The sequence below is a fragment of the Dromiciops gliroides genome, chromosome 1 (assembly GCF_019393635.1).
Source record: "Dromiciops gliroides isolate mDroGli1 chromosome 1, mDroGli1.pri, whole genome shotgun sequence".
NCBI lineage: Eukaryota > Metazoa > Chordata > Mammalia > Microbiotheria > Microbiotheriidae > Dromiciops > Dromiciops gliroides.
In genome coordinates, this window is record NC_057861.1 from 658,415,055 (window position 1) to 658,431,300 (window position 16,246).

Consider the following 16,246-nt stretch of genomic DNA (forward strand, 5'->3'; position numbering starts at 1 on the left):
TGCCTCTTGATTTCATTAGCACTCCTCAGCCATGTCTTGGTCATCACTTTTCGATATAAGATATGAATGTAACTTCTCGACTGGTAGTTCACCAAGAAGATCACTAATGCTGTGGTTATGCCATGTCTCGGCTGCACAGTTAGCCTTGGTTTGGATCAGGTAACTTGGTGGCAGTGAAGATGAAATTTCCGCACAGAGCTATCCTCTACTCACTTCCATTCAAGTTGGAAAGCATGTTGAATCCAGACACCTTATCTAGTAGGCAGCGTGCCTTGACTCTTATGAATTCAGTAGGTATCCCTTGATGTAAAATGCTAATCTGCTTTAAAAAAAATGACACCGGTAATTACGAGAGTAATTGGCAGAAAATGTGAGAGAGCTCAGAATACTGATGCTACCCATGTATTTTGCCAGCCTTTTGGTCACTTAGAAGAGGTGCCAAAGATCAAGGAGAGGAAAGTTGTGGGATACAAATGTAAGTTCTGCGTGGAAGTGCACCCAACGCTCCGCGCCATCTGCAATCACCTCCGCAAGCACGTCCAGTACGGGAATGTCCCTTCAGTGTCAGCTGCTGTGAAGGTGAGAACTCTTGGAAAGTTCTGGATGAGCATTCTTGTGTGTGAGCGAGTCTAGTTACTTATGAACTGCATTGCTAAGTAAGAGCCTCTTCAAGTTTGAGAATGCAGGCATTCTCAAGTTATGATTGGATTTCATTGTGAGTTGCACTTCTTCATCCCACAGGTGCAGAGAAGGAAGGGTTTTTTTGTTTTGTTTTATTTTAAATCTTTTGATTGATTCCATTTTCTAATACTGCCCCCTCCCTGCCAGGCAGTTAGTTTTGTGGAAGACAAAAGGTCTGATTCTTGGAATGGCAGGTTCTGGGTCACCTCTTTGCCTGGATCTGATGCGTATCAGTATATGCACAACTATTACCTCTTGTAAGATGTCTGAGCTTTTAGGATGAATAAACCAGAGAAATCATTATCATCATCATCATCGTCGTTGTCATCATCGTCATTTTCATCTTTGTCCTCCCATCACTTATCATCTTGTCCCCTTCTGGCTGAGAGTGCAGTCTTTTTCTTAGAAACTCATCATTATTCTTTCAAACCCTTGGCAGAAAGGCTGACTTATAGAGGTGCTTGAGAATTAGTACATCTGTGATAGAAAGTCTTCAATTCACTGTTGGCCTTGAGAGCCTTTTGGCCGGCTCTTTATCTTCTTTTCTCATCCCTGAAGAGTGACTATACCTCCTTCCTCCCTCCCTGCACCCACCTCCTTTTACTGTATTTGCTTTTGAATAACATAATCCTAATTAATTGCTTCTAGTTTTTCTAGTTTTAACGTAGTTGTCTTCTAGGCTGAGGGCACTTAGTTTCCAGGACACTGGCATGTGCTTGGTCATTGCTCTTTAATGTTCATTGGGCAGCAGGAAAACTTGTTCCTGAGTTTTTATGTCTTCCGTAGGACCCATGTTTCTTGTCTTGCTTCTTTTGCAAAGTTGACATCAGTGAAAAGCTTCTGTTTCATTCTTCTGACAACTAAGACCGTTTTTATATGTAGAGTTCAGCCATCCCAGGATGCTCGCCATCTCTACTAAGTGCCCCAGCCTTGTTCCACAGGGAGGTCCTCTTTATAAGAAAACAGGTCACCTTTCCATTTCTTTTCTGACATCACTGCCAGAACTAGTTAGTTAGATAGCCTAGAGTCTGAAATATGGGTGACTTACAACAAACAGACTTCAAACTACAAGATCTTCCCTAATTCTTCCAGTTGTGGTCAGTGTTTGCAACATAGGCAAAAGGATTCCTCTATCTAGGGAGACTTTTTCTTTCCTCTTTTCATGGTGGCACAGATATTCTTGTATAATAAGAGCAGTTTTTGAATATTTGCTTCATTACCACTTCTTTCTGAGCTCCACTTAAAAGCGTTGTAGGTACACACACTTTTCAAATAAGCTTGAAATGTATTCTAGTTCAGACAGGAACATATGTAACTTTATTTTTTTTTAGAGTGGGCAAGAAATGAGGTGAGGGCCTCCTGCTTTCATCAGACTTATTAATATGTTCCAGAGCACTTTTCTCACACATTTTCAAAGGTAACAAAAACACATCAAGCTTGTTTTCCTAAAGACTCCACAGCATGAAGAAATACCATTTGGGGCTCCCTTCCAAATGGAGCTGGAAATGTAGGGAAATACTCCTTGGGAAATAAAGCTGATGAATTGGGAGAGTGAAGGGAAAGGAAGAAAAACTTGAGGAGACACCGATGGAAATTTATTTTGTTGGTGGGGCGTGTGTGGATGTGTGTGTGTGCACGCGCGCGCGTGTGTGTGTGTGGTTTTATTTTTTAGCAGGAGGTTGAAGAGTCTTCAAACTTAATTCTGGACGGCTTGAAGGAAGCCAAAGATACCAGTGGGTTGCTGGACCAGGTGGATGGTGAACACTACTTAGTAGATGGAATGTTGGAAGATGATACCCGGCCGGGGGGATACCATTGTAGTCAATGTGACCGAGTGCTGATGTCCATGCAGGGGCTGCGTTCTCACGAAAGGAGCCATTTGGCATTGGCCATGTTTACCCGGGAAGACAAGTACAGCTGCCAGTACTGTTCCTTTGTCTCTGCTTTCAGGCACAAGTAAGTTTTTCTCCTTAAGGGGAGGTAATAGCTGGCGGGAGGCTGGAGGCTTTGTAGCATGTGAGAAAGGAGGTATTAGGAGAATTTTGCCACTTGATACAAGTATTCCTCCATCCAAAGATCCAAGAACTATGTATGAAAGCAAATTTACATTTGGGTATTTGGGGAAGACAGGAAAAAGGAAATAGGCCTGTGTGGTGAGATATCTGTACTTTAGTCCCCTACAAGAGCTACAGAAGTTACCTAGCTGGACCATGGGCAAGCTACTTCCCTACTCTGGGCTGATTCATTTGCTTCATCTGCATTGCATTGAGGGGCTTGGAATAGATAAATGACAAGGTCTTCCCAGCTCTAAAAAGTTCTTTGTCTTTAGAAGTCCCCAGGGAAGAGTGTCCAATAGACCACATGCCATCATCCATCACAACTTTGATTCATAGACTCATAGATATGTATGAGGGCTAACAGGGACCTTCAAGCTCCTCTCTTTGGACCCCCTCACTTTACAGTGAGACCAAGGTCCAGAAAGCTGAGTGATTTGCCCAAGATCACTGAACGAGTTAGTGGCAAAGCCTGAACCAGAACCACATGTTGTTGTTGTTGGTTTTTATTATTCCTGAGTTCAAATCCAGCCTAAGTCATTTACTAACTGTATGACCCTGGACAAGTCATTTAACATCTATTTGCCCCAATTTCCTCAACTGTAAAAGAGGAGTACTAATAGTACTTACCTCTCAGGGTCATTATGAGGATCAAATGAAATAATATGTGTAAAGTGCTTAACACGGTATCTGGCATGTAATAGATGCTTGTTTCCTTTCTTTGCTGAGTGAAGGACTCTTTCTACTGTACCTTGAGGTTGGAGTTTGAGGGTCTCAGAGTAGGTCATGTTCTACAGCTTTTCCCTAGGCCACGTACCTAATTGCCTCATCAAAGATCATATCCAGGATCTAGAGCTGGCAAGGACTTTAATAGTCCACTAAGCTTATTTTATAGATGAGGACCCTGGAGCCCAGAGAGGGTCAGTGACTTGCCCTAGGTCATACAGTTCTAAGAGGTAGAGCTGAAATTTGAATCCAGGACTTGTGAGTCCAAATCCAGAGCCCTTTACATTACTCTTTTCTCCTTGCGGGTATGAAATAGGCAAGGTCACTAGTCAGCATTGCATTCTGATGCTCATGTGTTGCTTGTAAGATTTATAAATGATGTTTATTCTTATGTTAGTAAGAAGAAATGAAATTATGAGCTGCTCGTTAAAGATCATAAAGTGATACTTGACAGCTATCGGTAGGCAGGAGGAAGCAGTGTTTCTTCTGGGTTTGCACGGTAACCTATATCACACAATGCTTGGGAGTCAGGGAGGGAAGAAAGATTATAACCTCATAAGTCTACTAAGGGATTCTAACTGAAGTGTGCTAGCAGTTCAGGGCACAAGCATGACGGATTGTGAGCAGTTCTATTATAAATAGTAGCCTGCTTAAACAGTAGGCAGATTCATTCCCATATCAGCGATTTAGAATGGGGTTTAGTTCTGGGAGGTACCGGCACAAATTAGCACTCCGCATACCTTATTTATTTGCTAGATTTATTATTTTCCCTAGACCAGTAATTGTGATGTTGCACTGTGGGTCCTTTATAATGAAATCATTTCTGTATAAAATGTCTCTGTGAAGACTGATGTACAATAAATCTGGTTGTGTTTATCAGGTCATATTCACTGTAATGTGTTAAGGTACTGAAGGAGATGGCCAAGCTTCTGGATCTCTCATTGTCCTCCCTTAAAGACTTTCGTGTTGTGTCCCAGCATTAGCGCAGACCCTGGGCACAAAGACAGAGGATGGGTAAATGACTTTCAAATCGGGGACAATGGGAAAACCCCTCCCTCCCCACTATAGTCTGGATGCTCAAACTGTGGTTTTCTCTCAGCCATTTCAAACCAAAGCATTTCTCAAATTCCCATTCTCCTTTCAAATGTTGATGGACTGACAGATGTACCATACATCACTCGTGCAGGAGATGGAAAATCTGGGCTCCTGTCTGATTTTCCTTGATGCGCTAACCTCTCCTGAAGAGGTTTTCCTATTGTGTATCAGGGAAAATAAAAGCGAGGCTCTGCTGTGGTATGCTCCTATTGCCATCTCCCTAGTTCCCTCAAAAGTTTCCCTTCTGCTTTTGCTCCCTTCTGAACAGATAAGCCACTGGACATTCCCCCCCTTCTCCAGTCTATTGTTTGTGAGGGCCACCATTGGAGAGTAACAAGCAGTGGTTGGAACAGCTTGTAAATGGGTCTCCTTGAAAAAGGGTAATGAGAAAATATAGCATGTAATGTTTAGTGGCAGCTGACAATTTTTAATCCTATTATTTCCCTTTTCTGCCTCCTCCACACAAAGCCTGGATCGCCATATGCAAACTCATCACGGACACCATAAACCGTTTCGCTGCAAACTCTGCTCCTTCAAATCCTCCTATAATAGCCGACTGAAAACTCATATACTCAAAGCTCATGCTGGTAAGGTTCTGGAGACAATAGATCTCACTACATTTTGCATGCTCATAGTCGGCATTCAACGAATACTTGTTGAATCGAATTGTTTGTTGACTTTCTTGAGTTTTTAATTTAATGGTCTTTAGACATTTTAAGAAAAATTATCATTAGTCAAATTATGTTTGCTTTCTTTTTTATATTAAAACAACTTTAAAAACTCACAAATCACAGAGGCCCAACTTCTGCCAGACTTACATGGAATGAGTTAGGCCAAGTTTTAGTTAAGAGAAGAGCTTCTCTAAAATATCTACCTTGTACCTCTGAGGAAAATAGCGTGGCATGGCAAAAAGGGAATTGGGTCCAGAGTCAGCGGACCTAAATATGAAGCCTGGCTTTTGTGCTGATTACCTTTGAGACCTTGGAAAAGTGACTGCCCCTTCTGGATCTCAGTTTTCCCATCTGTCAAGGGAGGAGGTTGGATTACAAGATCTCTTAAGATTCCTTTCAATTCTATGACACTATAAAGTGCTGAGAATTTTCATATTCAGTGGAGATACTCATCATCTGTGAAGTTCTAAGAACAAAAGAAAACCCAATTGGTTAAAAAAATACATATATTTAAAGCCATTCTTAGGTTCCTAGATATAGTCATGTGAAACTGACAGGAAAGAACATTCTGTGTCACAGGTGAAAGGGAACAAAGAAGACTGGAGCAGGGAGGGAATTCAGCTGACTAGATATGCTTCTCTTCCTCAGAGAAGAAAAATCATCTGAGTTATTGAGATACAGATTTCTGACTAGGAGGAAAGTGGTACCATTCTCTAAACTTTATCGAGTCTCTGTGAGGCCACATTTCAGACAGATACCTTTTAAGTGTATGGTTTTGAGAGTCCATTTCTTCAAAAAGCCTTCAGGTAGAGGTTAGATTAAGGAAAAGGGGAAATAAAAAGAGAAAGACCCAGGGTAGATTGGAGGAGGTTCCATTCAGTGCTCCCATGGGAAATCAGATTTCTTTCACTAAATACCCCAACTAATGGGCTTCTAAAAGAGATCCTTCCTATTTATCTATAACCATAATACCCTGAACCCTCAGGACTCTGGACGCTAAACAAGGCTAGGCCTGATGAGTTGTGTGACTAGGGCCAAGCCATTTGTCCATTCCTTGTCTGTGCAATAGATGTAATAATACACTTGCTACCTCACAGTATTGTAAAGAAAGTGATAGCTATCCCATAAAAAAAAAATATATATATATATATATATATGTTCATGTGAAAGGCTGTTATTTTTGTTAGTGGTAGTAATATATTCATTAGATGGGGAATTGCCTGGGAATGCCCAAGTCTGTAGTCTATGAAGTAATGTGATATAGTAGAAAAAGTGTAGGGTTAGGAATCAACGGGAAGTGTGCTCTATCTCCAACTCTGTAGCTTTGGGATAATTCACTTTTATTCCCTGGATCTTAATTTACTGAACTGTAAAATGCTGATAATGACCATTATACAAGCTATCCTGTCTTTTGAGGAAAGTGCTTGGTAAATATAAATTTATTTATATGTGTGTATTGGTTTTTAATTGTTTGGTCATGTCCAGATCTTTGTGGCTTCATTTGGAGTTTTCTTGGTGAAGATACTGGAGTAATTTGCCATTTCAATCTCCAGCTCAATTTACAGATGAGGAAACTGAGGCAAACAGGGTTAAGTGACTTGCCCAGGGTCACACAACTAGTGACAGTCTGAAGCCAGATTTTAATTCAGGAAGGAGTCTTCCTGACTCCAGGCCCAGCACTCTGTACATTGTGCTACCTGTAGCTACCCTCTGTGTGAAACCTACATAAAAAACAGAGAGACAGAGACGGAGGAAGAGAGAAATAGAGAGAATGTTCACATTATATAGTAGTAGTATTGCTTAGATAGAAGACTATAGGCCCAGTGTAATAAAAAGAGCACTAAGCTGACAACCAAGAAAATTGAGTTCTAGCTCTAGTTATGTGACCTTGGGGAAGTCACATCACCTCTTTGGAAGGATTTGGCCAAGATGATGAGATCTGAGGCTCTTTCCAGCAATGACATTTCTTTGAACATATGATTTCCTATGTCTGCTTCCACTCGGCCTTGTTCAGTAACAGCTGTTCTCAAGGCCATTAGGTAGTGCTATCATCTTAGATAGAGGTAACTGAGGATTCCTACATACGGTGGACATATGGCAGTGGTTCAGACACCCCCTTTCCCTTATTTTCTTAGGTAACAGGCAAAAGAAACTATGCAATTATAATAGTTTGTTTTTTTTTTTAAAACCTAAAAAATTTAGAATTAGAAAAGACCACAGGACCATGTAGCCTAGCTGATTCTATATAGGATTTCCCTTCACAGCATTCCCCATTGAGTGGCTGCCCACCTACCCAGCAACATTCTTGTGAAATGACATTCCTGATCGTTCTTCCAGGAAAAAAATTACAAATTGAAATCATCACGAGGCAAGAACAGCTACAAATGTCCTACTCCCACAGCACCTTTACTCTACCCAGAGCATTAGATACAGAATACTGGTAGTTCTAAAATACTGGTCTGTTTTTATCTTCCAAAAGTTTTTACTGGATTTCAAATCAAAAGGCCGGGGTTCAAATCCCATCTCTGCCACTTACTATCTCTTTGACACTGAGCAAGTCACCTGACTTCTGTAAAGAAATAATTGTTAGGGGGCAGTTAGGTGGCGCAGTGGATAAAGCACCCGCTCTGGATTCAGGAGTACCTGAGTTCAAATCCGGACACTTGACACTTGCTAGCTGTGTGACCCTGGGCAAGTCACTTAACACCCATAGCCCTGCCAAAAAAAAAAAAATTAATTCTTATTTGAGGTTTTTATGCCTCAGCAAGCACTGGCCTGGGGCTCCACAAACTGCACGGTGCTCCACCCACTGGTTGTAGCCATTGCCAGGGCTCTGGTACCTCACATCATCACCACTCACCGACGCCTACATGGGCCTGGCAAAATTATAATGATTGGAAGCCTAGTGAGGGCAGTCATGTGACTGTCAGAGCGGCCATCCCATTGGCTGGGGCTGTTTGGGGTGTTCCTAGGTTTGGGGGAGGAGAATTGGACATTCGAGGTGGAAGCTGGAAAGCGACAGGCGTTCTGCTGCGCGTTTTCAGCTGATTCCTGGGCGGTGGTATTTTTTCAGGTATTTTCCTTTCCCTTGATCCTACTGATCCTGTTTGTATTTTGTTTTTTTAAAGTTCATTCTTGTTAAATTAATCTTGTTCTGTTTTGAGGGAGGCTGCCCATCTCCTTCCTTGCCCCAATATTGCAGCGAGCCGCTTAGCTAGCACTCCCCAATTAAAAATTGGTCCCCACACTTCATTCTTTGGGCCTCAGTTTCCTCATCTCTAAAAGAAAAGGTTTGGACTAAGTGATGGTGAATATCCCTCTTGTTCTAAATTTGTGATTCTGGGGTCTCAAGGATCTAGTTTAAAACAAAAACACTCATCAATTTTCATAGCGTAATGGAACCAACAAACAATAACAGAATCAAAATGGTGGAGGGGTAAGGAGTGGGTGTGGGTGTGTGTGTGTGTGTGTGTGTGTGTGTGTGTATGTTGAAACTATTTCAATGAACAACAGGGTAACAGAATGGAGAGTGTGTGGGACTTGGAGTCAAGATAGTTGAAGTCATAGCTCTGTCTGACACTTTCTGTGTCACCATAGGAAAGTCACTTCACTTCTCAGAGACTGTATCTGATAGATGAGTCATAATCCAGACATGGAGGCAATCACAGATCATTGATAGAAAGCTTTTGGTATCTGTATCGTGTTAACCCTTTTACTTACCTATCACACACAGCTGTGCTTACCATTTCTATCTAAACAGTCAAACAATGGGTATGTTTCACAGCTATCAAAAACTAGTGCAGATCCCACAAGATGACACCCATTTATTAAACACCCCCACTGGAAGGCTATAAATGAATTCCAGACTTCAAGTTTTAATGCCTCCATTAGAACTCTGATTTCTTACAAAACTAGTAGCCAAGAGAGAAGCTTGGGTCACTGAAACTTCATTATAAGCTAGGATTAGGATTCATTTATTGACTTACACCTTCTAAGTAGTAGGTCATGTTGACCATCGGTAACTACAATATCTCACATTTTTTAAGGATTTCAAGGTTTACAAGGTGCTTTTCTGACAACAAGCACAGAATGTAAGGGGTGTGTGTATTTTTTTTTTTACCACTAAATAGATGAAAAAACTGAGGTTCAGAGAAGTGGTCTGACTGTGGTCACACAGTTAGTAGTTATCAAGACTAGCATATGGACCTAGGTCTCTTGACTTCATATCCAGGGTGCCTTTTACCACACCTTCAGTAAGTAGAGTTGGCTACATCATTGATGTACAGGGCCTCTAATATAGGGATAGTCCTTCTGGGGGATTTTTCTTTCTATTTCTTTCAATTAGGTTGGCTTGATAATTTGGGTGTTTTCCTATGTCATTTTCCCATCGCTCATTCATTGGATCAACAAACATTTTTCATGCGGTTCCCATTACAAAGCCATGCACTAGATGATCGAGGTAGAAAGCTAAAAAAGGATATAGTCCCTGACCTCAAGGAGATTAGTAGATTCTTATTGTACCAAAAACACACATACAGACATACAAGTTAAGATGAGGAATACATATAGGAGAAGATAAGCCAAGAGAAGGGAAGCAGAATAATTTGGTTTAGAGGGTCAAGGGAAAATCAAGGAAGGCCTCATGGAGGAGTTGCCACTTGAACTAGACCTTGAAGGAAGACAAAAATAAGGGGATCATAGATTTATTGCTAAAAGGCAGCCTAGGGGCCCTCAAGCCAATCCCTCATTTTATAGATGAGAAAACAGAGGCCAAGAAAGATTAAATGACTTGCTTATGGTCACATAGCTAGTATTAAAGTTGGGATTTTAACCCAGGAATCTCTTTCAGAGATATTGGGGTAGCTAGGTGGTACATAGATAATGGATAGAGTTCTGGGCCTGGAGTCAGTAAGATTCCTCTTCCTTTGTTCAAATCTGGCCTCAGACACTTCCTACCTGTGTGACCCTGGGAAGTCATTTACCCCTGTTTGCCCCAGTTTGCTAATGAGCTGGAGAAGGAAATGGCAAGCCACTCCAGTATTTTGGCCAAGAAGACCCTAAGTGGGGTCACAAAGAGTCAGACATGACTGAAAAACAACAGGTCACTTTCAGATACTGGGAATAGAATACATAAATGCAGAAAAGTGGGAGAAGGCAGAATGATTTGGGGTAATGGTTCATAGTACAGTTTGGTTGGAACCTACAATATGAAAAAGGATAAGTTAGAGCTGGCCATGGAGGGCCTTGAATGCAAGGTGAAGCTTATGTTATATCTCACAGGGAATAGAGAACGGCTCAGAACTTTTGATCAGGGAGTGGTATCAGGCTTGTACATTAGAAAGATTGAATTGGCCACAGTGTAAAAGATGGGATGGTAAAGGAGAGATTAGAGGCAGGAAGACAATTTAGGAGACTAGAGCAGTAGTCCAGACTAAAAGTCATGAGAGCCTGTGTAAGAATGGTGGCATTTAAGGGGCAGCTAGATGGCACAGTGGATAAAATCCGGCCTCAGACACTTTACACTTACTAGCTGTGTGACCCTGGGCAAGTCACTTAACCCTCATTGCCCCACAGAAAAAAAATTAAAATTAAAATTAAAAAAATTAAGAATGGTAGCATTGGCCAGATGAGAGATCAGTTTTAGAGGTAAAATTGTCAGGATCGTCAGGACTTGGCAGCTGTTTGGATAGAGGGTATGAACAAAAGAGAGGAGTCAAAGATTGCTGCCTGAGTAAATGAGATGATGGAAGTCCTTTGATGGAAGGGAACATCTTTTTATTTTGTCTTCATAGCCTCAGGAGCCGGCACAATGCCTGGCCCATAGTGCTTAGCAAATGCTTGTTGCCTTGGGTGGTGATGCTATCACAAAAATGGGAATTTGGGAAGAGAGGAAAGTTTTTTTTTAAAAGAAATTTAGGTGAGGGAATAGGATTCTGTGTTCAATTTTGGATGTGCTGTGTATTGGCATGTCCAGGAACGTTTCTGGTTGCCCTTAAGCTCAGAGCCACTCATTCTCCCACCCATGTAAAGTGGCAGTTTATTCAATTGGAGCCCCTTCCGTGGCGAGTTGTTCCCATAGGCAACAGCCTTGTCAAAAGTGCTTTTTTCCCACTGGGAACCAGTTAAATGATTGAACTTGTTGAAAGGAGTTTAAAAAGAGTTCGTGAGGCCTCACATTGACTCCAGGGCACTGAGTTAAATTTATATGCTTGGAACTGACTTAGGCTGGTGTTTTGTGCTTTTCCGATGGAGAGAAGTGATCCTCCACAGACCAAGGAACCTGGTTCTTCTTGAATGAGAACAAATCAACAAGTATTAAGTGTTTTCTATGTGCCAGGCCGTGTGTGAAGCCCTGGATAGTAATGGCAGGTTCTCCAAAATTAAAACCTCTACCTTTGAGAATGGCTTAAATTAGAGTCATCTCCTTTAGACCTCTTAAAACTTCTGGATTGATCTTGTCCATGGGGGCTAGAGTGTTGCATTCAGTTCTGGGCAGCCTATTTCAAGCAGGGCATCGATGAACTAGAATGTGTCTAGAGGAGTATGGCCCAAATAATGAAGGCACTGGGAATCCAAGCATAGGATGATGTCTTCATCCAGGTCCCCTGGAGAAGAGAAGACTTAATGGAGGTGGGATCGCTGCCCTAAAATACCTGCAGGATTTGGGCATAGAAGAGGTAGTAGACTGGTTTGGCTTGCTTCTAGGTTTCAGAACTAAGGTCAGATGGTTGAAGTTACAGAGAGACAGATTTCAGCCTACCATCAGGAAAATCTTCCCAACAATTAAAGTTGTCCATAAATGGAAAAGACTGCCTTATCAACAGAAGCCTTCAAGTAGAACCATTTGTTAGGGATATTCTAAGTAGAAGGTAGGGATTGGGCCAAATGACATCTGAGTTCTTTTCTACTTCTGAGGTTCTCTGATTTTAATATTTTGAGCCTAGGATATATAATATATAATACTATATATATGTGTGTGTGTGTATATATATATATATATATATATATATGTATATAGCATATATGTGTGTGTATATATGTATATAGCATATATGTGTGTGCATATATATGTGTGTATATATATATATATTATGTATAATATATACACAATTAAACAAAGGTTTGGCATAGCTGAGTAACCTAGACTAGTAATTGCTCTGGTTGTGCTGTTTAATTCAACTCATCAGTATTCAAAGTATCCATGCAAATGTTAATTTGCCTGAAAACTGGAAGATTAACCTACCAAAGTAAGAATGTTGGTATTAATTCTCACTGACACATCATTATGCCGCCCTTCAATTTGGGAAGGCCTGGCAAAAATTGACTAGGCCAGTAAACAAGCTGTTAAATGAATTATGTGATCAAATAAGATAATATATCTTATAATAATTATAATATAAGTGCTTTGCAAGCCTTAAATGCTATATAAATATTAATTATTATAAGTGGCCTCAGATACTTAAGTAGTTGTGTCACCCTGGACCAGTCACTTAACCCTGTTTGCCTCATTTTCCTCATCTGTAAAATGAGCTGGAGAAGGAAATGACAAACTTCTCCAATACCTTGCCAAGAAAACCCCAGATGGGGTCACAAAGACTCAGACATGACTGAAATGAATGAATGACCAAAAAGCTAGTAAATAAAGTACTGGAGTTACAGTGGGGAAGACCTGAATTAAATCCTGCGCTAGCTGTTTGACCCTGGTCAGGTTAAACTCTCTCAGCCTTACTTTCCTATCTGTATAATGAGGATAATGATAGTATCTCCCTCCCAGTACTAATGTGAGGCTCCAATGAAATAAAATGTATAGAGTGCTTTATAAACATGGAGGCACCATATAAGTGTTGACTATTCTCACTGAGCATTTAGGATTCACTTGACTCAAAGGTTTTGTATGTTTATAATACCACCTGACTACTTCTTAGGTACAAAGCATAGCATCGTTTGTAAGCCTTTCCTAGGACCACCTTGATTTTTGTCCTGGTGAAGTCTCAGTGGTGAAAAATAGGAAAAATTAGTCAGGGCTGGAAAGCTTAGACTTACTCCAGATGCTAAAACCTTTGATGGCTCTTGGATTATTGCCATCTTGGTGCATGTGAGGTACAAAATCATCATCGACTGATCAACAGTGAGATTTCTAGAATTCTCTTAGATGTGGTCCATAGGTTAGAACACAATAAAAGAATAGGATGGGCTTGTGTCTGGATGAGATTCCTTGTCACCAGAGAAAACACTGTAGATCTTATGGATAAGAACTGACATAGTTAGATTACATAGTCCCTCAGTTCACACCCAAGTAGGGGAGTCTCCCTGCAAACATGGAGAGGAAAGAAGTGAGAAGGATGGAAATGCTAGCTGATGCAAATCATATGTAATGTCCTGGTCTAACTTGCAATTCTCTTCAACACTGGAAGTACAAAATTTCACTCCTGTTCCCTGAGCATCTCCCCCTCTGCTCTCCAGTATGAAAGTCAAGGATCTGATGGAGTTTGTCCAAGGACAGTTGCCCCCATGGGAATATATTCTTGGTAGGAATGGTGGTACATGGTATTTTATACTTTGCCAGAGTGGTCCATAGGCCAAGAAATTTGGCAACCATAGTTCTAAAATGAATGACAATAGTAATTCTCTTCTTCCTCTTCCCCTTCTTTCTTTCCCTTCCCCCTTCCCTTCCCTTCCCTTCCCACTTTTTATTTTCCCTTCTCCTTCTCCAATTTCTTGTCCCCTTTCTTACTACCACTTCTAGGTGAACATGCCTACAGATGTTCCTGGTGCTCATTTTCCACCATGACAATCAGCCAGCTGAAAGAACACTCCCTTAAGATCCATGGGAAAGCCCTGACCCTCCCAAGACCACGCCTTGTCAGCCTTCTCTCCTCACATGCCCACCACTCCTCACAAAAAGCTGCCTCTGCTGAAGAAGTAGAAGACTCCAATGGTAAAATGTGTTTCTGAGCCAGAATGAACCCCTTGTAAATATTGTGGGATGGAGCTTAAAAGGTCAGGGGCATTTGCTACAAATACTTTTTGGAGGAAGTTACCCACCCCACACTTACAGGTTGAGCTGAAGAAAGAAGAAACTTAAATAGATAACGGGTAGAAGAAGAGTTTAGGGTTGGAATAAGAAGCAAATATTTATGTGCGTTTACTTTGTGATGTGGGGGAAAAAAAAGAGTCAGACTGTTACTATTTTGAGTGGTGTGTGCTGAGATGATGTGAAACAAATCACTAACAGGTTCTTTCTTCCTCATTTTAGAGAGGCAGCTCAGAGAATACATAGAATACCCTAATATATATGTGTGTGTGTGTGTAGATATGTATATACATATCTACACACATGTGCATATGCACATATGCACATGTATATGTATATACACGTGTGTGCATAGGCACATAATGTTTATATATACACACATACCCTATGACGTGTGTGTGTGTGTGTGTGTGTGTGTGTGTGTGTGTGTGTGTGTTTGGGTGTTATATAACATAATATATTATATCTTGAACCATGTATGTATGTGGGCACCTTTGTGGTTGAAGATCTGTAGAAAATTCCAGGAATCGCAACAAGAGAGATTCTGAGAAATTGAGGAAATAGAAAAATAGGTTTTAGGTAAGAATGTTTAGCATGGCCAATCAGTATCTTAGGGATAACTTAAGACCTTCAGATATTTGAAGGGTATTGAAATATTGAAAAGGAAGAACAGAGATTTGATGTGGTAGAAGGGAACTGAAGTCTAATTTTTAGAAAGGGAATAGATAAAAATTGTAGGAAAACTCCTTGAGTCACAAGAACAGGAAGCAATGGAAAGTACATCATTGCTTAGGATATTACTATGGTTAGATTGGCTTTACCACTGAAATACAATGCTCTGTACAACTGAGTGCTCCATAAATGTTATTTCCTGGCATTCTGAATTATGGAATAGAGCTTTTTGGCTTTCTAGTTCCTATTTGATTTGCCTACTGTGGTGTTAGAAGAAGAGGAAAATGTAGATTGTTTTGGGTGCAGGAATTTGAAAAAAAAAAAAGAATACCTACTGTAGTCTTAAGAAAAATTGCAAATGTATTCAAAATCTAAATCAACCATTTTGGTCACACGAGCAAATTATCAAATAATCTAAACAATATCAAAATAATATTTATTTGCAAGAACTGTAGGGAGGTAGTTATAAGAGAAGTATCAGAAGCAAATGTGGGGGGGGTGGGCAGCTAGGTGGCATGGTGGATAAAGCACCGGCCCTGGATTCAGGAGAACCCAAGTTCAAATCCAGCTTCAAATACTTGATACTTACTAGCTCTTTGACCCCGGGCAAGTCACTTAACTTTCATTGTCCCACCAAAAAAAAATAAATAAATAAATGGAAGGTCTATTAGAGAGGAATAGTTAACTGAAAGTAACTTATATTTGTTGTGATTGAGAAGCCAACAAGAAGAGCTATAAAGGTTTTTTTCCTTAGCACAATCCTGTCATACAGTTGCTTGATTTTCCTACCTTGAAGCATTTCCGCTTAACAAAGAATGCTTCATTAGTGTTGTCATTATTTATAATTTGTTGAGTACTGACTGAACACTCAGTGTTGTTCAGAATGCTGGTGGGAAGCAAGGCCTTGTCCTGAAGGCTTAGAATCCAAGGACTCAAGTGGAAACCTGTTAAGAACACCTGAAGGTATTTTTTAAAAAGAAAAAAAAGAAAGAAATTAAAAGAAAAAAATTCTCATTTCATCAGAGTGCACCAGAGTAGTTTTATATCATACAACTGAAAGGCAGAACTTTTATTTGTCCCAAGTTTTAAGAGCATCACTACTTTCAAGGCTATTAATTAAGCAGTTTCATATGTGATGAAAACTGGATATTTTGGAGTCATTCTGGACAGTGATGATCTATTCAATTGACATTCCCATTATGGACTGAGGAAAGAAAGGCATCATCTTAGGAATTTTCCTTACTGTCATTATCACTTTTTTCTCCATTGGGGTAAGACACAGATGGAGATAGTAATGACCTAGCTCAGCTAAG

General features: G+C 40.5%; 1 protein-coding gene across 5 annotated transcripts in view; it reads left to right on the forward strand.

Moving 5' to 3' along the window:
• Positions 1-16,246, forward strand: part of ZNF462 (zinc finger protein 462) — a 155,689-nt gene that overhangs the window by 76,221 nt on the left and 63,222 nt on the right. The window contains exons 4-7 of one of the 5 annotated variants that reach the window (XM_043965237.1): positions 415-579; positions 2,357-2,637; positions 5,025-5,143; positions 13,974-14,165. In XM_043965237.1, the coding sequence (XP_043821172.1) occupies positions 415-579; positions 2,357-2,637; positions 5,025-5,143; positions 13,974-14,165 (757 nt within the window). Of the gene's footprint in view, positions 1-414; positions 580-2,353; positions 2,638-5,024; positions 5,144-13,973; positions 14,166-16,246 lie in introns of all 5 variants that reach the window. The other 4 variants (XM_043965257.1, XM_043965245.1, XM_043965252.1 and 1 more) reach the window with 4 other exon arrangements.